The sequence below is a fragment of the Monopterus albus genome, unplaced genomic scaffold (assembly GCF_001952655.1).
Source record: "Monopterus albus unplaced genomic scaffold, M_albus_1.0 scaffold40.1, whole genome shotgun sequence".
In the NCBI taxonomy this organism is placed as follows: Eukaryota; Metazoa; Chordata; class Actinopteri; order Synbranchiformes; family Synbranchidae; genus Monopterus; species Monopterus albus.
The window spans coordinates 3301234-3327885 of NW_018127920.1; the positions used below are offsets into that span (position 1 = coordinate 3301234).

At 41.7% G+C, this 26652-nt stretch overlaps 1 protein-coding gene across 2 annotated transcripts in view; it reads left to right on the forward strand.

Moving 5' to 3' along the window:
• The window catches only part of abca2 (ATP-binding cassette, sub-family A (ABC1), member 2), a 136441-nt gene that overhangs the window by 97813 nt on the left and 11976 nt on the right, over positions 1-26652 (forward strand). For both annotated transcript variants that reach the window (XM_020599227.1, XM_020599228.1), the window contains 24 exons: positions 387-537; positions 698-902; positions 994-1158; positions 3416-3596; positions 5447-5659; positions 8052-8248; positions 8805-8978; positions 9729-9925; positions 13088-13208; positions 13385-13675; positions 14029-14250; positions 17146-17248; positions 17845-18170; positions 18777-18990; positions 20496-20601; positions 20699-20810; positions 20920-20980; positions 21248-21422; positions 21551-21666; positions 22681-22828; positions 22964-23087; positions 23467-23599; positions 24170-24290; positions 24513-24691. In XM_020599227.1, coding sequence (XP_020454883.1) covers positions 387-537; positions 698-902; positions 994-1158; positions 3416-3596; positions 5447-5659; positions 8052-8248; positions 8805-8978; positions 9729-9925; positions 13088-13208; positions 13385-13675; positions 14029-14250; positions 17146-17248; positions 17845-18170; positions 18777-18990; positions 20496-20601; positions 20699-20810; positions 20920-20980; positions 21248-21422; positions 21551-21666; positions 22681-22828; positions 22964-23087; positions 23467-23599; positions 24170-24290; positions 24513-24691 — 4035 coding nt within the window. The remainder of the gene's footprint in view (positions 1-386; positions 538-697; positions 903-993; positions 1159-3415; positions 3597-5446; positions 5660-8051; positions 8249-8804; positions 8979-9728; positions 9926-13087; positions 13209-13384; positions 13676-14028; positions 14251-17145; positions 17249-17844; positions 18171-18776; positions 18991-20495; positions 20602-20698; positions 20811-20919; positions 20981-21247; positions 21423-21550; positions 21667-22680; positions 22829-22963; positions 23088-23466; positions 23600-24169; positions 24291-24512; positions 24692-26652) is intronic.

The window sequence follows — 26652 nt, forward strand, 5'->3', positions numbered from 1 at the left end:
TGTGTCTTGATTTATATTATAGCATTTGATTGCATTGAATCAGAGATGAGGCAGTAAACAATAGCACTCTTTCTTGGTCACTAAGCATATGTCTGGTCAATGAAATTAAGGGTGATTTTAAGTACTGCTATTACAGTAATATCAGCAACTTAGATGCAATTTTTTATTTTTGATTGTTGTAGTCTCTTATTGCTTGGTTGATGTAAATGCAGGCAGTAGTATTATCATATATTATTAGTTATTTTTATGTGTTTGTTGGAAGAACCTCTGACTTCACCGCGTCAGACCGAGCTTTAGACTAGGAATCATTAGTTTGACTCCCCGTAAATATTTCATGAATCTATTACATGATAAGGACACTCATCTAACTTCCCTTTGTTTTCTAGTTTTTTGGTATCAGTAATCTACTCAAAGGCAAAGCTGGCTTCAGCCTGCGGCGGAATCATCTATTTCCTCAGCTACGTGCCCTACATGTATGTGGCCATTAGGGAGGAGGTGGCCCATGATAAGATCACTGCCTTTGAGAAGTGCATTGCTGTAAGGCCTTTTCTCTTTTTCCCTACCTTTTCAGTTGAAGTTAACTACATGTGGGGTCTGTTTGTAAAATCTGATCCCTGTTTTGTGGCTGTAAAGTATAGCCTAAATAATTCAGATGATAATGTTGTGAATAAATTCTTGCTTCACCTGTCTCCTTTAGGCTCTGATGTCCACCACTGCCTTCGGCTTGGGCTCCAAGTACTTTGCGCTGTATGAGGTAGCAGGTGTTGGCATCCAGTGGCGGACTATTAACCAATCACCAGTAGAAGGTGATGACTTTAACCTGGGTCTGTCCATGATGATGCTCATCATTGATGCCAGTGTGTATGGTGTGCTCACGTGGTACATAGAGGCCGTGCATCCAGGTATGAACTCTGTTACCCTCTGAATCATTCTGTTCCCTGTTTTATTTCTTTTCATATAGATTAGCTCAAATGTGTCTCCCCTTTCTTATAGGGATGTATGGACTCCCCCGCCCATGGTACTTCCCCTTGCAGAGGTCCTATTGGTCAAGCAGTGCGCGTGTTGAGACTTGGGATTGGCCATGGTGTGGTGGTGGGGCAGTCAGGCTCAGTGTGATGGAAGAAGATCAGGCTTGCGCGCTGGACCAGCGGAGATCTGGTATGATCATTGGGGCTGAGGAGGACCGCTTATGAATGAAATTCTCATGTTACATAGATCAACTTAAGCAGTTCAAACAGTCTAAACTAGCATATACTAGCACACATGATCCATTTGTACATTAATGACTTACATACTATTTGTAAGCACTCTGCTTATCTTATATACGGAACACAGTAAATTCCCTTTCCTACTTAAGTATTGGTATCACTGTCACCACACACTCTGCAGATTTAAATTTCTTGTTTGAAATGTATAAATAAAAACATTTAAAAATGTATTTTCAGATGTTACGGGAAGTTTTCAGAAAAAATTAAGCTGCCACCAAGTTGCTGCAGCAGCTGGTTAGCTGCTGGAAAACAGGGCAAGCAGATAGCTAAAGGTGAACAGAATTTAGGGAGGGGTGCTTATAGTACAGAAATATTACATTTAAGAAGTTCACCATCAAAATCTCTTCCCAGAAACAGTCAATAAGAGAACTGTGTGTGTGAACCTCAACACAGAACCTCATACTGTATCAAAGGTTATATTTAAATTAAGTAAATGGGAATGAGAGGCGAGTGAGATGATACAGTCTTATGCAAAAGTTTAGGCACCCCTTGATAAATAACAGATTTTGGTGATTTTTTATTTGAACAGATGTTAACACAGTTTCTCTTGGAAATGGAAAAAATGCACAATATTTTCTGCAAACAGTGATGCATAGTTACTTCTTATGCCATAAATTGAACAAAAATAAAAAATAAAAACATTATTATGGCATGGTGCAAAAGTTTGGGCACCCTAAGAGTTCCAGAGTCTCAAAGTCTCTCACAAGGTTTCAGACCTTAATCAGCTCATTAGATCTGATGCACAGCAACAGCTGTCATTGGTAAATGCCAATTTCAAAGCTGTACAAATACCTTGACTCTTCAAACCTTGTGCACACACTTGTGGACACCCAGCAACCATGGGTTCCTCTAAGCAGCTGTGTAAGACCCTGAAAATGAAAGTTATTGATGCCCACAATGCAGGAGAAGGCTACAAGAAGATAGCAAAGCGTTGTCAGCTTGCAGTTTCCACAGTAAGAAATGTAATTAAGAGATGGCAGATCAGGGGAACTGTGGAGGTCAAGATGAGATCTGGAAGACCAAGAAAACTCTCGGACAGAACTGCTCGTATGCTGGTCAGAAAGACAAATCAAAACCCCCATTTGACTGCAAAAAACCTGCAGGAAGATTTAGCAGACTCAGGAGTGGTGGTGCACCGTTCCACTGTGCAGCGATGCTTGCACAGACAAGGCCTTCATGGAAGAGTCAGCAGAAGAAAACCTTATCTGCGTCCCCATCATAAAATCCAACGTCTGAAGTATGCAACAGGACATCTACAGAAGCCCGATGCGTTTTAGAAACAAGTGCTGTGGACTGATGAAGTTAAAATAGAACTCTTTGGACACAATCAGCAAAGGCATGTTTGGAGAAAAAAAGGAGCAGCATTTCATGAAAAGAACACCTTGCCAACTATTAAGCATGGGGGTGGATCTATCATGCTCTGGGGTTGTGTTGCAGCCAGTGGCACAGGAAACATTGCACGGGTGGAGGGAAGAATGGATTCCACTAAATACCAGCAAATTCTGGAAGCAAACATCACACCATCTGTAAAAAAGCTGAAGCTGAAAAGAGGATGGCTTCTACAACAGGACAATGATCCTAAACATACCTCGAAATCCACTATGGAATACCTCAAGAGACGCAGGCTGAAGGTTTTGGAATGGCCATCACAGTCCCCTGATTTAAACATCATTGAAAATTTGTGGGTAGATCTTAAAAGAGCTGTGCATGCAAGACGACCAAAGAATATTACAGAACTAGAAGCCTTTTGCAAGGAAGAATGGGAGAAGATCCCAAGTACAAGAATTGAAAGACTTTTAGCTGGCTATGAAAAGCGTTTGCAAGCTGTGATATCTGCCAGAGGAGGTGTTACTAAGTACTGATTGTGTAGGGTGGTATCTTCACACCTGTTTGTACTGGGAATTGGAACTTCAATTTTTAAGTTGTAGTTTGGCTATACCTCTGAATCTTGCTCCCAGAATTACCATGTGCTGATTGCACTAAATTCAATATATCAACTGGAAAAGTAATAAAGGCCATTAAGTACAGTATGTGACCACAGAATGGTCAGGTAAGAGATAGCTAAAGAAAAGAAGTAGAATAAGAGGGACTGAGAAAGTAATATTGTTTGTTCAGTATTATTTCTCCCTGTCTTGTTGTAACTCCAGAGGAGATGCGTGGTATAGAGGAGGAGCCAAGCCATCTTCCGCTGGTTGTGTGTATTGACAAACTGACCAAAGTGTACAAGACTGGCAGCAAACTGGCCTTGAACAAACTCAGTCTCAACCTCCATGAAAACCAGGTGGTCTCCTTCCTGGGACACAATGGTGCTGGCAAGACCACAACCATGTGAGTAGGGGTTGCATGCTTGTGCATAGTATGTTTGATGACTAAAGTCAACAATGAGCATGGATGTTCAACTGAAATACTGATAGTGTGTACAAAAAGATTTAATTTAATCTAATTTAATCTAATCTAAGGTCATCTTCTTCAGCTGTGATGCTTTGTAAAACCTGCCCCTGTCAGGTTTACAGAGACACCATCTCATTCAGTACTTAGACTAGAGCACTTTTTAGTGTCACATGATGTTTTAAATCCCGTTTAGTTTTTGCATAAAAATCCTTGTACTTTGGAGTAAATTTTGGCATGAACAAATGTCATATTTATATTTCCTTGAAAACTTCAGCTTAAGATCAAATATTCATAACTAAATAAGCAGCGCCTGAAGTTAAAGTTCTTATAAAAACATTAAAAAGTGTTTAAGGTTATAATCTTTAAAAAATTAAGTCCTGGTGATTTGGTTTTATTTGAATTTGGTAACCTGTAGTTACTGGTGGTAAGAGCAGGTGTGTTTTACAGGTCACAGTGTTCATTGAGAGCAGTAACCACTCGGTCAGAACTGCATCAGAACAAGAGCACCTTCTGTTTAGCCTGTAGTCAGACTATCTATGGACTGAGACAGTTCACCACATTATGCTGTAATAAATGTTTTAATAAATGATTACAGTGGCAAAACCTCTTTCAATGTACATATGGGCATGTGAGTGCTGTATTAAGATGTACTTGAAAAAATGTAAAGCAGTAGCATCAGGAAATGCTTACTTTGCAGTACTGTAGCTCTTATATAAATGTGTAGATTCTAGATTCAAAGTGTTTATTGTCATTGTATGCACAGTATGGAAACGTGTTTCCCTGCACAGTGAAATTCTTGCTTTGCCGTCCACTGAAATGTATAGATAAAGAGTGACATAAAGATCTAAAGGCACTTCAACCAGCGAGTGAACCGAAATGTAATAAAAAGTATCTAAAAATATAATGAGAACACAATAAGAGATAACGTATGCTACATCGAAGCTGTATGCGCAATACAGTAGGTAGTATACATGGGTATAAACAGTGTTGGAAATAAAATATTAAAAACTGCTTTGCAAATGTTGTATGAAGAAGGAAGTGCATTTAATATGTTTGTTAGAACTGAAGGATACACACAGTGGATTTTGGCGAACAACACTTAATGTAAATGTAACTTCTATTTCATTACTAGAACTTCCAAAAAACTCTCACTCAGTTAAACTGGCTGATTTGACAGCAGCCTCAGACAGGCTACAATTATGATCAGATTTTGACAGAAATATTGTGAAATTCTTATTGGTGCATAGAGATACGTGACATCACCTTTTTTCAAATGAGCCAGGTCAGTGAGAAAACCTAAAAAGAAAAAACACAAATACAGAAATTTCATGTGAAACTCAACAAAAATATTAGTTATTTGCATTTGCAAGGCAAAAGTATCTCAGTGGTTACTTTATAATTCAAAATCATTCAAAACCAGTATAGTTCTGACAATGCATGATGTATGTATTTTTACTGTAGGATATGAGTGGAACAGTGGAGGAGTTTGCATGTTCTCTCTGTGGGTTCTCTTTGGGTACTCCGGCTTCCTCCCACAGACCTAAGACATGCAGCTTATGTGTGTGTGGCTGTTTAGCTACATAACAGCCCTGTGATAGACTGCTGACCTGTCCAGGGTGTACCCCCACTTTTCACCCAGTGTCAGCTGAGACCAAAAACAAATCTAAGAGAGTGAATACTGGACTTCAATATGAGAGTCGATATACCAAGGCATACAACATATAAATCTTGCTTGATTTGCTTCATCAGTGCTACTGCTACTCACTGCCTATAATGAATTGCCATAGGTCCATCCTGACGGGCTTGTTCCCACCCACCTCTGGTTCTGCCACCATATATGGTCATGACATCCGCACGGAGATGGAGCGTATTCGTCAGAACCTGGGCATGTGTCCACAGCACAATGTCCTGTTTGACAAGCTGAGTGTGGAGGAGCACCTGTGGTTCTACTCCAGACTCAAAGGCATGGCTGAAGAAGACATACGCAAAGAGATGGACAAGTCAGTACAGGTCTACTACATTTAAGTCAGTTTGGTTGTGTCTGTGGGAATGTATTCTTTGTCTGTGGCAATCAGACAGGTACAATAAAACATTACATATAAAGACAGTCCAAACAAGTAACTGATTATACAGTGACAACAACAAAATGGAACCTCTACAATGTTACAACAGTGAATTATTAAAGCTCAAAAAATGAGGTGTATGTACAATATGTCTTAGTACTTCTATGCAGAAGCAACTCGATTTATACTGTACAAACTCTCCCAAGAATTGTTGTAAGACTGGAGAAGTTACTATGTCTGCATTATGCAAGTTAAAATATGGGGTTTCTCAATTACCCGCTTTGTTTAGAGTGTTACAAATCTCTTGTCATCAGTAGGTACACCGTGGTTTACCTATCTATGGAGGAAAAATTCAGATTAATTTGTGCTGTTGCGGTTTGTTGTGACACAACCCCAGCTTCTCCAAGTTCACCAGGAGCTCTCAGACCATCTCTTTCACTATACTGGCATTTTTTTTGCTCCAGGCAGACCTAAAATCCCCCCACCCACACAAACAAAACATGCTTGGTAACACCTGGCTGCGCATAAAGTGTGCTGCGTTTGTGGCCAACAAAATTGCACAACTCCGTTGAACGCGCCCATATTCACCTTGTGACTGTAGTTTAGACTGTAGTTTCATGCTGTGCCCTCTTGCAGGAAAATAGGGACCCTAGTCTTTTTTGTAAATCACAAGCATGTTTGATTCCTATGAGTTTCTTATCACATACTATCCCTAGATAGCTATTAGATAAAGGCTGGGGCCTTTGTTTAGAAAATACTTCTTATTTGATTGTTGATTCCCTAGGTAATACACTCAGCATGTGATAATGGTTGACCACACAGGTAGGAGTTGAGGAGTTGATCCTGCAAGGCATTACTGCCTGTGGCACCTCAGCCAGTGGTAAGTGACCAGCTGCAGGGTTGTCATGCAGTAGGCACCCTTCCTCTTTCTTTCATTCCTCTAATCCCAGAATCCCATTTTCGAGAGGAGCAGCAGCATCTCCCTGCCAGTCCCTGCAGCTGGATGTAAATCTCAAGGAATCTCTTTTTGCCACCCTGTGGCATCGGTGTTACCCCAGCTTATGCCCGTCCTCCTTAGTCACGGCAGAAAATGTGCTTTTTCTACATTTTCAGATAGCTCTTTTAGTGCCTTTTTCAGTATGCCTCGGTACAGTCCTATGCCCTTCCGGAAGAATCTAATTAAAAGGCCCATGAAGTCAAAGAGGTTCATGAAGGATGAAGCATTCCAACCATTCTTCCTGCAGTAGCTCACCAGATTGGTCTTCTTCTCCTCATACACTGCCTCCAAGCTTTTTGGCAAGGGCACCCACCAGCACAACTTTTGAGATGCTGACTGCATGACAGTGTCAAGCGTCATGACTTTGATGACAGTGTCGGGAAGGAACCGCAGCTGCTAGTTTATTTCTTGATTCATTGTGCAGTCTTTCCCTGGGGCCAAGATTGTACAGTCATAAATGGTGGTACTCTGCGCTGATCCACCTGGTGGTACAAACAGATCCTCTGTTCTGCCTTGGTTCCCCCATTGATAAACTTAACACTTATTCAATGTTTACTTATGTTGTTGATAAATTCAGTATAATGTACATTTCCAAAGCAGCATCAGTACAACAAAAGAGTTGCGGTATACCTATCACTCTGTTGCTCTCAGTTTCTCTTCTCATACAAATACTATTTTCTGTTGCTAATTATTTTCACTTGCTTTCACTTTGCCATTTTTTCAGTCACTGTTAAGCTCCTGACAGTGTAGGTCAACTCAGCTGGCACATTCTTCCCTGGTAGCTTCATACTGTGAAACAGTAAAGTGAATGAAAGGCTTTCTGCAGTGGTGGAAGAAGTGCTCAGATCCCTTACTTAAGTAAAAGTAGCAATATCCCACTGTAAAAATACTCTGTTCCAAGTAGAAGACCTGCATTAAATAAGTTTAGTAAATGTACAAAGTTTTAGCATCAGTACATACTTAAATTATGCAGAATGGCACATTTAACATTAATATAGATCATATTATTGTATTATAATTACTGATATACTGCATTATTGTGTTCATCACATTTAATGTTGCAGCTGGTAGACGGGGCCTGTTTGTAACTAGTTTATATGCTTATAATTTGAAATGAGAAATGAGAAAAGACATAACTCTGTTGTTGTACTGCTGTAATTATGCTGTGGAAATGTACATTATACTGAATTTATTCTGTTATCATTATAATGCAGATAAGTAATGACACAGTTAGTGCTATAACTCTAGTTATAGACACTGATATGGAGAGCTGAATTAGCTGTACAGCAAGTAACAAATTGCTTTGCTGTGTGGATGTGCGTGTGTGTCCAGAATGATTGTTGACCTGGAGTTATCCAACAAGCGTCACAGTTTGGTGCAGACTTTGTCCGGCGGAATGAAGAGGAAGCTGTCTGTGGCCATTGCCTTTGTTGGCGGTTCTAGGGCCATCATCCTGGACGAACCCACAGCGGGTGTAGACCCATACGCCCGCAGGGCTATCTGGGACCTCATCCTCAAATACAAGCAGGGTGAGTCGAGACTCAGGTCCAGAGGACAGGGTTATGCAATGAAAGGTACTGGAGTTTTGAAAGTGATCTTTTAGATGCAAATGTCTTCTGTATGTAATCATCAGTAAAGCTGATTTCCCCTCAGGTATCTTCTTTATAAAAACATATCCTTCAGTAGTACTGGATCTTTTTCACATCAAAGAATTCCTTGACTTACTTTTCTGTGCTGCAGAGGGTGAGGCTGCCTGGGGTCAGATTTTTGTCTACTCAAAGAAAAACTATGTTTAAGGCTGCAAGACTTGACATGGGTGCAGTTTTAGATTTTGTGTGTTGATTGCTTGCATGAAGCGAAAAATAGCTAATTAGCAAAAGAAATGTAATGATTTCCTTCTGTATTTAGTTTTCACATTATTGTTGTATATACACATCCTGTCCATTTTAGAGTTTTTGTTTGATCACTGTAGTGCAGACCAGCTGCTGAATGTGTGTGTGTGTGTGTGTGTGTGTGTGTGTGTGTGTGTGTGTGTGTGTGTGTGTGTGTGTGTGCATGTGTGCGTGCGTTGTACCTCTGTCCCAGGCCGTACAATTCTGCTGTCCACCCACCATATGGATGAAGCAGACCTCCTGGGAGATCGCATTGCCATCATCTCACATGGGAAACTCAAGTGCTGTGGCTCACCACTCTTCCTGAAGAGCACCTATGGAGACGGATACAAACTGACACTCGTCAAAAAGCAGAGTGAAGGCAGAGGTGTGTGTAGGGGTTCGCTTCTTTTCAGTTTACCCACCAGTTAAAATATTGATAGGTTTATAGTTAAATTGATAGTAGGAAGTGTCACTGACCAGCTCCTTAAACTGTTTCAACCCTGATTATCTTATTCAGTTTTGCTCCTGTTATTTACAGGCATTTGGCTGAGACACTAGTTAATGAGACACTAGGCACAGGTTAATGTCTTAGGAAGACGGGACTTATAGTGCTGCTTTAGATGCTGGGTTTGACAGAGTGTAAGAATTATGTTGATGGGGCATTCTGATGTTTAGTTTGGTAAATATATAAATAAGAATGAAAATTAATAGTGGAAAAAATTATGTTCATGGCTTTTGTCACTTCTTGTTTTGATTTTATTTGTTTTTGTCGGGCCTTCCCATCATGCCTTGGGAAATGTAAACAGGAAATCTAATCTTGCCATGGAGTCAGCCAGTGAGCTGTGGGCTGCACTCAGGTCTCGTGTTTTATTCTTTAGTATTTCTAGATTTGGTGAAACTTCACTATTAAAAGTCATCCTGCTTTAGTGGGTAGCAGTATAAAGAATAAGCCAGTGACAAAGTCAGCTGCACATATGTGTAATCTCTGCTTTGTTTACACTAGTAATCTAGCTTCTTGTGCTACATGTAACACTCTCACTCTTTTTTCCCTTTAACCATCCTGTCTTCCACTGCTCCATCTATTCATTGTTTTTTGGATTTTTCTTTGATCCGTTCCCATGAATGGCCCATACAGGCCAGGGCAGCCAGTTGCAGCCTCCTTCGTCTCTGTCTCCACCCTCCTCTCAGACACCTTGCTCAGAGGCTCAGGTCACCCAGTTTATTCGCCAGTTTGTGGCATCTTGCCTGTTGGTGTCTGACTCCAACACTGAGCTGTCCTATGTGCTGCCCTCTGAGGCTGTCAAGAAAGGCTGCTTCGAGAGGCTGTTCCAGGTATGCAAGCATACACAAAAACTTCTTGACTTGTTGGTGGTCTTCTGTTTTTAGATAAACAGTTAAAATGATGTAAAGAATCTTTCAAACACAATCATTATAAAAGGCATCTTTGAACTGGCACATGTTTGTTTAGCTTTCTATAGCAATGGGTGGATATACTGAAAATTTTCCAAACTGACATTATACATTTTTTGCCAACCTGATTTAATTTAGTCCCTTTGAACAGGCTGTCAATTGTAGCCAAAAACCTCTTAAACCTTAACCAGCCAGCTGTGGGTCAGTCAGTACAAACTTTTACTGTGCAGCCAAACACTGTCCAGAGCTTCATTTACAATTTTAGAGGAGATCCCAAAGTTTCCAAAGACATTCAAGCTGAATTTTTGGAAAATCTGTAAACTAAAAAAAAACTTTGTGCAAGTCATGTATAATATGTCTCTCATTTTTTTTGAATGATGCAACACAGTCTTCTATCAGGACTAAGGCACACAGGAAGGACCCAAAGATGCAGACACAGACTGAGGAGCTAGTAGATTTTAATAAGAATACTGGGACAAGGAACAAAGGAAAAACTAGAGGGGCTCAACCTGACAAGTGTAAAACAAAATCTCAACAAGACTTCAGCTAAACAGAGCAGTCAGGGAGCTAGGAAAATGAACTAAAAAAAAAACTTAATTCAAACAAACCCAAAGAATAGAACTGAGAGTCCAAACTGTAGTTAAATCCAAAGTCCAAAGGGGAATAGTCCAATAGGCATGGGGCAAAACACAAAAACAGGAGACGTAGACCGAGCTTCAGAAACATGGAAACGAACAGGGTGGGGTGAAAGTATGAACCAGCGTCTGACTGAGGGGAGTGAGGAGAATATAAAGGCAAGAGACCGGGCGATAACAAGCAACATGAGAAAGCAATGAGTGAACATCAAGAACCGGAGGAAACTCATACAAAATAAAAGTACAAAACAGGAAGCAAGTCCAATAATCCTAACATCATTATGGCTCTCCTCAGCCTCAGTCCTTCAGATCTTAGCGTACAGTAGGAAAACCAATATCCATCCATTCATTTTCCTCCGCATATCTGGAACCGGGTTGCAGGGGAAGGGAGTCTAAGTAAAGATGCCCAGACTTCCCTCTCTCCAGATGCTTCCTCCAGCTCCTCCTTGGAAATGCCGAGATTTTCCCAGGCCAGCTGAGAGACATAGTCCCTCCAGCGTGTCCTGGGTCTTCCCCGGGGCCTCCTCCCAGTGGGACATGCCCGGAACACCTCCCTAGGAAGGCGCCCAGAAGGCATCCGAAACAGATGCCCGAGCCACCTCAGCTGGCTCCTCTCGATGTGGAGGAGCAGCGGTTCTACTCTGAGCTCCTCACCCTATCTTTAACGGTGCACTCACCCACCCTTTGGAGGAAGCTCAATTCGGCCGCCTGTATCTGGGATCTTGCCCTTTCGGGCATGAGCCAAAGCTCATGACCATAGGTGAGAGTCGGAACGTAGATCGACCAGTAAATCAAGAGCTTCACCTTACAGCTCAGCTCCTTCTTCACCACGATGGACCGGTACATCGACCGCATTACTGCAGAAGCTGCACCGATCCGCCTGTCAATCTCCCATTCCATCCTTCCCTCACTTGTGAACAAGACCCCAAGATACTTGAACTCCTCCACTTGAGGCAGGATCTCTCCACCAACCTGAAGGGAACAAGCCACCCTTTTCCGACTGAGAACCATGGCCTCGCACTTGGAGGTGCTGATTCTCATCCCAGCCGCTTCACACTCGGCTGCAAACCACCCCAGTGCACGCTGGAGGTCCTGGTTTGATGGAGCCAACAGGACCACGTCATCTGCAAAAAGCAGAGACGAGATCCTGTGGTCCCCAAACCGGACTCCGTCTGGCCCCTGGCTGCACCTGGAAATTCTGTCCATAAAAATAATGAACAGAACCGGTGACAAAGGGCTGCCCTGTCGGAGTCCAACATGCACCGGAAACAAGTCTGACTTACTGCCGGCAATGCAAACCAAGCTCCTGCTCCAGTTGTACAGGGACTGGACAGCCCTTAGCAAAGGGCCCCGGACCCCATACTCCCGGAGCACCCCCCACAGGGGGCAGCGAGGGACATGGTTGAATGCTTTCTCCAGATCCACAAAACACATGTGGACAGGTTGGGCAAACTCCCATGAACCCTCCACCACCCTGAAGAGGGTATAGAGCTGGTCAACTGCATTGTTCCTCCTGAATCCAAGGTTCAACTATCAGTTGAATTCTCCTCTCCAGTACTCTGGCATAGAATTTCCCGGGGAGGCTGGGGAGTGTGATGCCCCTATAGTTGGAACACACCCTCCGGTCTCCCTTCTTAAAAAGAGGGACCACCACCCCGGTCTGCCAGTCCAGAGGCACTGTCCCCGACCGCCATGCGACGTTGCAGAGGCAGGTGAGCCCAACTATCTCTAGCCAGCACCTCTCAACCTCCCGCACAAGCTCGGGCTCCTTCTCTACCAGCGAGGTGACATTCCATGTCCCCAGGGCTAGTCTCCGTGTCCAGAGATGGCATCGCCGGGGCCCTTGCCTTCGACTGCTGCGCGATCCACTGTGCACCAGCCCCTTATGAATCCTCTTGCAGGTGGTGGGCCCACGGGAGGACAAAAAACCAAGATAAATATTTAAAAAAAACAGGTGAATATCATTAACTGACTTCTTTTATTATCTGAAAAACAACCATTTCATACAGTATGACAAATTCATGGTCAATAAAACAGCAGAAATTTGCACACTTAACCAGAGACGTCTTAGCATGTGTGTGATGCCCTGTTCACACGTGATTTACACATGAACCAGTCAGAAGTGGTTCAAGTTGCAGAGCATAATATTTTAAAAATTGTGGTTAAGGCACAGCGCTCTCACTGCTGCGGCCCAGGTTCGAGTCAGGGTTGCGTCAGGAAGGCCATCCGGCATAAAACACGTGTCAAATGTCAACATGCGAGTCATCCGTGTGACGATCCGCTGTGGCGACCCCTAAAAACGGGAAAAGCCAAAAGTGACTTTCTTTTCTTTGTTTTGAAGGGCTTTTTATTTAACATGCTTTTTTACATTACAGACTTCACACACACACACACACACACACACACACCAAACATATACAGTAATTAGACACTCTGTTTGTGTCTACAGGCTTTAGAGCAAAGCTTGGACAGCTTGGCCCTGACCAGCTTTGGAGTGATGGATACCACACTGGAGGAAGTCTTTCTCAAAGTGTCTGAGGAGGACCAGTCTCTGGAGAACAGTGATGCTGGTGAGACCATGTTCCTTGCCTGTGCCTCCCGATAACATCTTCACTGAGTTTTTAGCTTTCATGAATTAGCCATGACTTTCTCATGGTGACTTTCTCTCTGATTTTAGATATTTTTAGAGTTCATTCTTCAGCTCAAGGCTGAGATAATAATCTTTGCCTTCTCTGTCCCTGGGCAGACATGAAGGGTTCCCCAGGGGGCAGCTCATTGGGGAAATCCTCAGTGGGTTTAGGAGGCCCGGGGAGAACACAGGGTGAGACTGGACCTTCATTGGAGAGTGAGAAGCCAGAGGTGGAGCTGAGTAATCTGGAGATGTGCTCCAGGCTGAGCCAGAGCCAGTCCTCCCTGAAATCCTCATCATCCACCGGCTCAGTGAGGGGGGATGAGGGGGGACTCTACACCGACTTCTATGGAGATTATTGTCCACTTTTTGACAATGGCCAAGAGTCTGACTCTGCCAGCCTGAGGGGTAAGACAACAAGATGGCAGATGTGCTGTGTCAGACGTTGCACATTTTATTTTTCTGAAGTTTAAATATGATACTGAATTCAATTAAAATAAGGATTGAAATTAAAGTAAAGTGAGTTATATTTCTACCATGTAAATGTGGTGTGCACCACAACTTTTCTTGTGTGTTTTTTTGACAAAGATATTTGGTTATATCTGTTTTTCCACATCACATCAACTCTGGTTATGTTTTTAAATTGTCCATCTTTAGTCTAACAACATTACAAAAGAACATCCAGTCAGACAGACATGCATTGAAACTACATTTGATTTCATTGTTTTGCCATTTTGTTTTCTCCATCTGATGTCTTTCAGGGGATTCAGAGAACCCCTCATCCCCACAGCCCAAGGTCCTGGAGGGGCAGGGCACCTTCAAGTTGGAGGGTTGGTGGTTAAAGCTAAGTCAGTTTCATGGCCTAATCATCAAGAGGTTTCACTGTGCTAAGAGGAACACCAAGGGCCTCTTCTCTCAAATCCTCCTTCCTGCATTCTTTGTCTGTGTGGCCATGACGGTGGCCTTATCTGTGCCTGAAATTGGTGAGATTTTACATATATAGTTTAGATTAGGTTTCTATCCTGCTTCTCAGGACAAAGAGCTGCTGTTTTCTGTCCTACCATACAGGTAGTAAATGCATTCAGAGAGAAAGTGCGTGAATGCACACAGTACTGCTGCTGAAGTGTTCAGTACTGATGATAAGACTGATGAAGACATTGGAGATTAGAGTTTTGTACAGACCTGGGTGCATCATTGTCTCATGTTTGGGTGAACTGTTTTTACCAAGCTGCAAATCAGACCCAACCACTCTATTCAACCTACCCTTACTTCAAACTACTCTTTCTCTGTGACGGACCCTTACTGTACTCACTTTAAAAGATACTGCCTGTGGTGGATAGAGTATTCAGTCTTTACTTAAATAAAAGTAGTAATATAAATAAATATGTAACAAAATACTTTATTATAAGTTAAAATCTTGCATTTGCAATCCCACTTATGTAAAAGCACAAACATAGCAGTGCTGCAGAAGTTCCAACAAATGTGTTGCATGTGTAGATGACCTTGTTTTCACTCTTCATCTGGAAAATCTTGACAATGGCTGCCTTGCCATCATTTGACACTACCGTCTTGTTCTACACAGCTTTGAGGTGTTTTTTTTTTTTGTTGTTGTTGTTGTTTTGAGTGGGTTATTATCCTGTTTTAGGACCAAACCCTGAAAAGATCTGACTTCCTTTGTTAATGGCCTTTTTGTAAATAATGCTTCAGAGGGTGTAGTAAAGCCATCTTTGCCAGCACTGCCTTTGTCCAGACAGGATTTGTTGTTGTAAGTCATCAACAAAGTCTGGAACATCTTTAGGAACTGCATCAGTTTTCAAGGCTTAATTTACCTCCACTGCTGTAGAAACACTGTAATATTTTTAGTTTTTATTGACTTTATTTTTGTTTTGCCTTTGGCAATTTACGCCTTAGCTTTGCACCATTTAAGCATATTCACTGGACTTGAACTGTGTAAATGTCAAAATTAAAAGTGGAAAAATGGAGGCTGTTCAGAACAAAATGACATAACAGCAGTCAGTGGAAACCAAAGTCATCATCAACCTATGGAGGCTGGATTCAAAATCACACTGAAAATCAAAGTGAAAAATATAAATCATAGTCTCATCCAAGTTGCATGAATTTCCTCACGACAATGGATAATGTGATTCAGAGGTGTGTGTGGCCCCTGTGTGCCTGTATGCACTCCCGACAATGTGTGGGCATGCTCCTGATGAGTCAGCGGATGGTGTCCTGGGGGATCTCCTCCCAGCCTTGGATCAGGGCATCATGAGCTCCTGGACAGTCTATGGTGGCGCTTGGTGGAATCTGATGCACCGATACATAATGTGCCATAGGTGCTCAATTGGATTTAGGTCAGCAGATTGTGAGGGCCAGTTAATAGCATCAATGCCTTTGTCATCCAGGAACTGCACACTCTACACACAAACTACACACTCTGGCCACGTCAGGTCAGGCATTGTCCTGCACCAGGAGGAACACATGGCCCACTGCACCACTGTAAGGTCTGACAGTCGCTCTGAGGATTTCATCCTGTTACCTCACAGCAGTCAGGGTACCGTTGCCTATGACATGGAGGTCTGTGTTGCCCTCCCAGGATATGCCTCCCCAGACCATCACTGACCCGCCACCAAACCGGTCATGCTCCATGATGTTACAGGCAGCATAACAGTCACCACAGTATCTCCAGATTCTTTCACGCCTGTCATGTGCTCAGTGTGAACCTGCTCTCTCTGAAGAGAATGGGGCACCAGTGGCAGACCTGCCAAGTCCGGTGTTCTATGGCGATTGCCAGTCGAGCTGCACAGTGCTGGGCTGTGAGCACAGGTCATACTAGAGGACATTGGCCCCTCATGCCACCCTCATGGAGTTTGTTTCTGACAGTTTGGTCAGAAACATGCACACCAGTAGCTGCTGGAGGTCATTGTGTAGGACTCTCACAGTGCTCCTCCTGTTCCTCCTTGCACAAAGGAGCAGATACTGGTCCTGCTGCAGGGCTGTTGCCCTTCTACAGCCCTGTCCAGCTCTCCTGGTGTAACAGCCACTCTCCTGGTATCTCCTCCATGCTCTAGGCACAGTGCTGGGAGACACAGCAAACCCTTTTGTGACTGTACATATGGATGTGCCATCTTGTAGTAACTGGACTACCTGTGTAAACCGACTGGGCTGCAGGTACTGCCTCATGCTACCGGTAGTTACAAGGACATGAGCGAAACAAAACCTGAGAAGAATCAATCAAGAAGGATACAGAGAGAGTATTTGTCTGTGGCCACCACAAGCAAAACCATTCCCTTTTTGGAGGTCATCTTGCTTTTGCCTCTTCATTGCATCTGTTTATATATGTGTAGTTATACATAATATATTTTCAAGGGAAATGACTATTTTTTAAATTAATTATTTCACATATTAATACATTTTATTTTAAATTTTTTACAACCAAAATCAGAAAAAGTTAAAAATTAAAACTCAAACTAGTGAGTTTTAGTGTAATGATGAATAACTAGTGTAAGTCATCTGTGCCCTGTATTACACTGAAAACAATACCGCAGCACATTATTTGATTTAATACCTCATCAATTTTATTCTTTGTTCAAAATATTCACTTAGTTATTAATTAATTAATTAATCAATGCAAATTATTAATATGTGAAAATTGGGGTTGTAGGTAAACAGTAAATGGTTGCAATTATGTTTTTACTTAGGGCACAAATTACCAGGTAAATGTATGTAAATTTCAAACTTCTTTCACACTTAATGTTTCCAGTTTCATTTCAATAGTGGACCAGTTACAGGGCCTTTAATTTACTAGGTTACCTTACTTTTAAAATAAATAAAACAACCACTAACTGGTAAATGTATATGTTGATTGTGTTGCTTTACAGGAGACTTGCCACCCCTGATCTTGTCTCCATCTCAGTATCATAACTATACCCAACCTAGAGGCAACTTCATTCCCTATGCTAACGAAGACAGACCCCAGTACAGGTACTATGGCACTTTTTTTACGGTTACATTCTATGTGGTGCAATGTCTTTTAGTGCTATTTTAAAGTATTCACGGGGCTAGTGCTATACAAACTGTCAGGTCAGCCTATACAGTAAATAAGGATAAATGTAGAAATGATTTACTCAAATGGTTGGTCATAGAGAACAGTCATTTAAAAGGTCAACAGACCAACTGGTTTTAGTAACTCAGAAATTTGGTAGCTTTCCCAGCTGACACTGGGTGAGAGGCAAGGCATGTGCTGGACAGGTCACCAGTCTATCACAGGGCTGACACATAGAGACAGACAATCACTCACATTCACACCAGCAGGAAATGTAGAGTCTTAACCTAACCTACATGTCTTTGGCCTGTGGGTGGAAGCTGGAGTACTTGGAGAAAACCCACATAGGCACAAGGAGAACATGCAAACTGTGCACAGAAAGGTCTCATTTGGCTGGTTGGTTTGAACCAGGACCTTTCCTGCTGTGAGGCAATAGGCTGTCCTTTGTTACCTTCAACACAGACAAAATATGTTTAGACCTCTGTGTGCAATCAGAGCAGAATCTTAAAGAAGCCTCTTTGGCCTCATCTTTCAGGAGCAAACTGTTTCCAGATGCCAGCCCACAGAAGATCATCAACACCCTCCGTCTGCCCTCAGGCGTGGGTGCTACCTGTGTCCTTAAAACCCCCTTCAACAGCACCCTGGACCAGCTGGCCCAGACCCTCAATCCCAGCGCCAATAATTCCAAGACCCTGGCTGCCCGCTACTTTGACTCCATGTGTCTGGACTCCTTCACCCAGGGGGTCCCGCTCTCAAACTTTGTACCCCCACCTCCTTCACCAGCACCTTCAGATGACCCAGACCCTCGCTTTGAGGATGGACTGTGGAACTTCACAGTTGCCCCTCCTACTACAGTCCGTGGTGAGTCATACTCATAAGGCTGGTGACCACTTTCAAATGAAGTTCTCCTGCAGTTTACTTTTATACTGCTGTCTTGGCCAGTGCACCCTTGGAAAAGATGTTTTTAACATAAAGGGTTTTTCCCAGTTAAAAATTGGTTAAAATAAAAATAAAGATGTGTGGAGCTATGAGGAGTGTAATGTTTCCCAAATTAATACATGAAACAAATAGTAATGGCACATTTCCATGCTGTTATATATTTCCCCACTTGAGGTTTGATGCTCTTATTCGTATCATTTCATTGTGCTCTCTGCTTCAGCCAGCTGAAAAACATGCCACCAGGTGTTCATCTTGACAGAGCATATTCAAATATGTACATAATGGTAATGGTAAATGGTAAATGGACTGTATTTATATAGCGCATTTCCACAGTGTGTTACACTGGCCAAAGCGCTTTACAGAGATGATACACCATTCACCCATTCACATGGACGGAAATATGTATTCATTCCCTTCATTTCTTTTACAGACTCTCAAAATTTGCGCTCTATTTACATGGAGACCCACAAACTGTTTCCTGTGGAAAAAAGCTTTATTCAGTTAGACACCTCTTTTACTTTTGTTCAGAGCCCGCGACATCTCCTCCCACCCTCCCCCTGTCCATCCATGAGCCAGTGCGCTGCACCTGCTCTATGCAGGGGACAGGCTTCTCGTGCCCCAGTGGGGTGGGAGGACGGCCCCCCCTCATGAAGGTGGTGACAGGTGACATCCTAGTGGACATCACAGGGCGGAACGTCTCTGAGTATCTGCTCTTCACATCAGACAGACTGCGCCTACACAGGTATGACTGTAGTGGACACATTTCTTCAAGTGCGAAACATCTGAAAGGGAAATATTGACAGTCTGGAGAGTTTTACAGTACATGCTAGAGCTGACACTGATATCAGTGTCAATATCATCACTGAGATTTGGTGTCATTTTGAATGACAAAATGATATTTTGGACAGGGATGATCTTACTTTCATGAATATTAACCCCTTTTAGCCTAGCCAATGTTTTACACCCAGATAACAATGAGTCAATAGACACTGTTGAGATGCAAGGAGAAGAATCTCCAAAAGGAGATAATGAGAAGATTGTAACATTAGATAACAATGTTATATCACAGTACCACATGTGCTATCCCATGCTGGAGGAAGGATTTAGACCCTAACAGTTGCAGTACTGCAATATAAATATACTCCATTACAAGTAAAATGAATGTATCGACAGTGTTATCAAAATGTACTTAAAGTATCAAAAGCTACTTACAGTTCATTGTACAATGTAATTCATGGGTCTTTATTACATATTACTATTTTATATACTGTTGGCAGTGTATTATATTTCGGTTGTATGTAAAATATTAATTTGTTAAGAAAATTGTAACTAAATCTGTCAAATAAATATAGTGCTGTAAAAAGTATAGTATTTCACTCCGAATTGCCATCAACGCATATACATCTTTCTGAGCTAAGGCTTTTATTTCCAAACCAACCAATAAATTCTATAGGTAGTCATTTTACTGCCTCCTTGTGGCTTTACAGAAATCGATTAGAATTCACCACAAAAAAACGACAACTCCCAGACAATTAAGTAAAAATGTCCAGCAACAAATAAGATGAGAAAACACAATTCATATGTATTTACTGCTTTTTACGTCACTCATTCCTCTCTGTGGTTTGGCTGTGGATCCCAAGTCTTCTGAGATCTCTTTAATCTCTAAGGCATGGTTCACATCAGCAGATATATTCAAACTCAAAATGTTAATAATTAGATTTATAAGTCAAAGTAGCTCTAACCATTTAGTTTTTGTTGATGTCATTAGCTGAGGGGTTCTCTACTTTTTCAGATGACACTATGAATGATGTATTCAAAATGGACAAAACCAATAGTGATTTGTGTATTAGCTAAAATAGATTGTTTTTGTTCATTATTTTAACTTAGGGTTATGATAGATGATATATTTTAACAGCATATTGCCTATATATTGTTTATATATAAAAGCTGGTAATTCAAGAGGGTTCATTTCCTTTTTCTTGATATAAAGACATGTGGACAACCAGTACTGCAATGCACGCCACACAAACATTTTTTTTAAATTGTGTAAACTACAATGGCAACATTCAATACATGACAGTTTTCAGTACTTGATTATTTATGTAGCCACTTTCAGACACAGAGACTATTTAGAAGGCGTAACGGTGTACTGTAACTACACACTGCTGAAGTAGGCCGCAAAAATATAATAACTGAGTAAATCATTCAAATCTGTTTCCTCTTGAATACTGCTTTTGTTCTCAATAGATATGGTGGTTTGACAGTGGGGAACATCCAGAAATCAATCCCAGCATCCTTTGGGAGAAAGATACCTCCAATGGTTCGCAAAATAGCAGTTCGCAGATCAGCTCAGGTAAAACAGACACTCTGCACTGGATAGAAGATCACAAATGCATAGTAATGTAAATACTATATTAACAATGGCTGACTGAGCAACTCTTTGCTTCCAGGTTCTGTATAACAACAAAGGTTACCACAGCATGCCAACATATCTGAATGTTCTCAACAACGCTATCCTGCGTGCCAACCTTCCTGCATCCAAGGGCAACCCTGCTGCCTATGGTAATTACATAATAGTGATATTAACTAAAGTTGGGTCATTTTGAGCCAGCTCCGAGTTTGATTATTATGATCTATGCAAATTTAGTTGTTCTGTTTGTATGTTTTTCAGGTATCACACTGACAAATCACCCAATGAATCGAACTAGCGCCAGCCTCTCTTTGGACTACTTGTAAGTTACTCAACAGCTCTGATATTTAGTGCCTTCAGAAATAACATAAAGGACTTAATTACTTTCTGTGCCAAGTTTGCATGTTCTCCCCATGCCTGCGTGGGTTTCCTCTGGTACTGGGATCTTCTTCATCTCATCCATGGATGATCATGGATGTTTATGGACCATATACATCCTGGCATGGAGCGTGCATGCCGTGATCTTATATTGTCTCCTCTCTGCCCTCGCTTCTGCTCTCTTTTCCTCCCCGCCTCCCTTTATTTCTAGGCTCCAAGGGACAGATGTGGTGATTGCCATCTTCATTATTGTGGCCATGTCTTTTGTGCCAGCCAGCTTTGTGGTTTTCCTGGTTGCAGAGAAATCCACCAAGGCCAAACACCTGCAGTTTGTCAGTGGCTGTGACCCTGTCATCTACTGGCTAGCTAATTACATATGGGACATGGTGAGAATAGATGTGTGACTGGTACTAACAGCTAAAGTAGTTGTCATTGAAGTACTCAGTTTTTTCATATTATAAATGTTACAAATGGTCCAGGTCTGAACATGTTTTTTCATCTCATCTCCCCTCAGCTGAACTACCTGGTGCCTGCCACCTGTTGTGTTATCATTCTGTTTGTGTTCGACCTGCCAGCCTACACCTCCCCCACTAACTTCCCTGCTGTCCTCTCCCTCTTTCTTCTCTATGGGTGAGACATCTGACTACACACACACACACACACACACACACGCACGCACACACACACTTACTTTTTACTCATCAGTCATAATAATCTAATGTTGTAATGCCCTAGCTGAATTAGAATATACATCAATGTTCATAGTCATTCTCTGGTTTTATGGGGGTGCTCTCAGGTGAACAGCTTTATTAAGCACCTTCCTCCTCAATACATCCATAAGCACACATCTACATGACTGAACGTGAACAGAAATCGCTCCTCAAATCTGATGGATCTGATGAAGGCACACCAGCCATTGTGGCCATGTAACTCCGACAGATATGCAGGGCATTACGGCCATTTGGCAGGGCCATGAAATTTATACCCTACATAAAATGAAGGTTGACAACATTAAAAAACATTCCCATTCATTCCCAGCTCTGACTTCCAAGCTCCGAGGTAAATGGAACGCAGCATAAGTGTAATGACAGCATTAGCACATGACATGCAGTGATGCTTCTGTTGCCTGTATCTACTATTTCACAGCACAAGAGGGCAAATGCTTCAATCAAAAGGCATTTAAGTAGTACCAAAATCTGCACTGTGGTTCAATCTGGTAGATACCAGCTGTATAGGAACCGGTGCCATATTGGCACCAGGTTTGGGAACCCATCCCTATCTTTATTTCAGTACAGGAGTCACTGTCTTGAGAATTCATTATTTTCAGAATGAGACTGGATTAATAATTATTTATTTGTTTACCGTGTGGCTCAGGAGATACAAAGCCTGGTGCCCTAATTTCAATGTACTATATAATTACGAGGTATTGATAATCATAATTTGTAGTCCCAATTCGCTACACTGTCTTGAATGTAGATTCACAGAACTCTACTATCTAAATATAAATTCAATTTTTGTATTTTCATGTTTTTGGTTTAACCTGAAAACCCATGCCCAGTGCTCTCCAGTTCTCTTCTTTCTCTCATGTCCTGAGGCTTTGGATGTTCTCAGTGATTTTTTTCAGGATGAACCTCTTCCTTCCAGGTGGTCTATCACTCCCATCATGTACCCAGCATCCTTCTGGTTCGAGGTTCCCAGTACAGCCTATGTGTTCCTCATAGTCATCAACCTCTTCATAGGCATCACCGCAACTGTTGCCACCTTCCTTCTTCAGCTCTTTGAACATGACAAGGTTCATTTGACTCTTCTTGCTAAAATGATATAGAACATTGTGCAATAGACCTGCTTTGCTTAGTAAAGCAGTGATATCAGACGTTTCTGTATTGTTATTCTGTATTTATTCCTTCACTATATTCATCTCCTCCAGGATCTCAAAAAAGTGAACAGTTACCTGAAGTCCTGTTTCCTCATCTTCCCCAACTACAACCTTGGACATGGCCTGATGGAGATGGCCTACAACGAGTATATCAATGAATACTATGCTAAAATAGGTACATTTATGACTGAGATGCTTGCACAGAATGCACAAGAATAAAGTCCATTATCATGATGAAGTGGAACTGAATATGACTGTATCATTCCAGTGTTTGAAAAAAGAATGTTCACTTCTCTAAATCTCAGGGCAATTATTGAACCATTGGTTCATCCATTAGCTTTGAAACATGCACAAAACTTGTTAGTAGGTTGCATTCGTTGTTGGTTTGGGTGTCTTCACAAGATGTGTTAGCTGAAAACAAACAAAAAAGAAAGCAACAAATAAATATTGTCAGTCAGTTTGACCTGTAATTCATTCATTTACATTTGACACAGACACATGCTTTAAGAGATCAAAGTAAGAAGATTTAAGTTGCTGGGAATGTGTGCTTTCAGGCCAGTTTGACAAGATGAAGTCTCCATTTGAATGGGACATTGTGACTCGAGGACTCGTTGCCATGACAATTGAAGGTTTTGTTGGCTTCTTCATCACCATTCTCTGCCAATACAACTTCTTCAAGAAACCTTCGTGAGTGTTTTTCTGTCTGAGCGTGTGAGGTGTCAAGTTTTCCATCATTCCCTCACAGTTAAAAAGTGCTCTTCTCTCTACAGCTGCTATTTTACAATTATTCATCATAGAGAAGATTCTAGATAGGGATACCAGCTTCTCCCCTGTGTTACAACGACAAGAAATTTGTTTGGAGTTATAGTAATGACTTTGATGTGATCGACTTTACCTTAATATGATAAAGTTGGTTTATTGCTATTAATGTCTCTAGGAATATAAACAAATACTAATACCTGTCAGCCACTCCAGTTTTCACTTCTGGTCCAGTCACATCAAACAACTTTATTTTCATCTATTTTCTCTCTTTTTTCAATGCTAGTGTTAAAATACAGTTAGTTATCAATTACTACCTGTTAACTCCAGAGCAAGATGCCGCCCACTGCTGTATGCTCATACTTGCTGTGTGATGTCTGTTAAAAGGCATTTTAGGAAATGTTTAAAATCACTAATGTGCATAAAGGTACAGTGAATAAGCTGAGGGTAAAAAGGAGCCCCAGAAATATAAATGAAATATGCTATGTGCATGTTCAGGAGGGTGCCCATCACCTGCCAGCCTATTGATGATGATGACGTAGACGTCGCCTGTGAGAGGAGAAGAGTCCTGCGAGGGGATGCTGACAACGACATGCTGAAAATTGAGAACCTGACAAAGGTTTAAACTGTTGGCTCATTAACTTTTTTACAGAAATTTGCACTGGAAAATTGTATACCAGTGTGTAAATAATTGTACGTTTACTCAAACATCAGTATCTGTACAGCACAGCAAATTAAACTACAAGTTAAACTGGTCATTATACATGCAAAATGTACATTAAACCTTATAAAACGTTGATGGGGTCCTTTAATCAGCATGTGTTCTTTGCCTTTCCCTTAGGTGTATAAATCCAGGAAGATGGGCCGTATCCTGGCAGTGGACCGGCTGTGTCTGGGTGTCCGTCCTGGTGAGTGTTTTGGACTGCTAGGAGTGAATGGAGCTGGGAAGACTACCACCTTCAAAATGCTGACAGGAGACGAGTGCACCACGGGAGGAGAGGCCTTCATTAATGGAAGCAGGTCAGTGTGAGAAAAATGCAGTAACCATTATTTTCATGTTTGTGTGTGTTCTTTAGTGTACAGCACAAAACCAGACTCATTAAGACAGACTCGCATGACAGGAACAGAAAACAAACTAACTGCAATCATCACTTGACACACTAGGCTCAAATGTATGAGGACAGCCCTCTAATAGGCTCAGCTGTATAATAATCAGTTGTTCACTGTTTACTGTCGTAGTTCAGTGACTTTTGGTGTGGTGCTGTCATGGAATGCTTTGCAGAAAGCTGGTTACTAAAGCCTGCTGGATTTTGTCAGTTCACCTGCAAGTGCTGTTATTGTGAAGTGTTTCAGAGCAACATCAGCTTAGCTAAGTGATGAGGTTTATAGAAAGTTCTAGGCTGCAGTAGTCACTACTGAGTTTCAGCCTACTGAGGTCATGACTTAGAGCACTGCACACACTGCCAAACACCTATTAGCATGACATAGTTATGTGATGACAGGTTGTGTTTGCAGTGTTGGGGAGCAGTGAGCTACATGGAATTAAACTACTAGTTTACATTTTGCAGTAGATTACTGGTAGTTCAGCTCCATTCATATTTGCACAGTGATGCAAGACATTAAGTAACGTTTTTGCCATTTTTGAGTAGTTAACAATTTTGGGCCATAAAAAGAATGATTTTAATGTTTATTTTACCCTGCCGCATGTGAGCAGCTGTTCAGCATTGGCACAGACATTTTCAGCACCAAACAGAACCAATTAAGAACACTGAGAACACTGCTCATGTGTCAAATAAACAAGGTATCCTGCTCGGACAAGTAAAAAGATAGGAAAGAATTGTAGCCCACACACCAATTTAATGCCCCAAAAAATGTTTATTCATGCCAAGCTGCCACACCATTGGTGTTTTGACATTGGTATTCATCCAGTATTCACAGCTTATATTCTGACTTGATATACATACACTGTGTGCACAATTATTAGGCAAGTGAGTATTTTGACCATATCATCCTTTTATCCATAATTTCCAACTCCAAGCAGTATAACCTTGAACGCTTATTGGACTTAATGCATATCAGGTGATGTGTTTTAGTGTAACGAGGGAGGGTGTGGCCTAAGGAGATCAACACCCTATATCAAGGTGTGCATAATTATTAGGCAGAATGTTCTCCTCTGGAAAAATGGGCCAAAAAAGAGACTTAACTAACTCTGAAAAGTCAAAAATTGTAAAAAGTCTTTCACAGGGATGCAGCACTCTTGAAATATCTAAGATATTGGGGCGTGATCACAGAACCATCAAACATTTTATAGCAAATAGTCACCAGGGTCGCCAGAAACGTGTTGAGAAGAAAAGACGCAAATTAACCACCAGAGATTTGAGAAGAATCAAATATGAAGCTACCAGGAACCCATTATCCTCCAGTGCTGCCATATTCCACAACTGCAACCGACCTGGAGTGTCAAGAAGTACAAGGTGTTCAGTTCTCAGAGACATGGCCAAGGTAAGAAAGGCTGAAACCCGACCACCTCTGAACAAGACACATAAGTTGAAACGTCAAGAATGGGCCAAGAAATATCTGAAGACAGATTTTTCAAAGGTTTTGTGGACTGATGAGATGAAAGTGACTCTTGACGGACCAGATGGATGGGCCCATGGTTTGATCAGTAACGGACACAGAGCTCCACTTCGACTCAGACGCCAGCAAGGTGGAGGTGGGGTACTGGTATGGGCTGGTATTATTAAAGATGAGCTAGTTGGACCTTTTCGGGTTGAAAATGGACTCAAAATCAACTCTCAGACCTACTGCCAATTTTTAGAAGACACTTTCTTCAAGCAGTGGTACAGGAAAAAGTCTGCATCTTTCAAGAAGACTTTGATTTTTATGCAAGACAACGCTCCATCACATGCATGTTCTCATGTACTCCACTGCGTGGCTGGCCAGTAAAGGCCTTAAAGATGAAAAACTAATGACATGGCCCC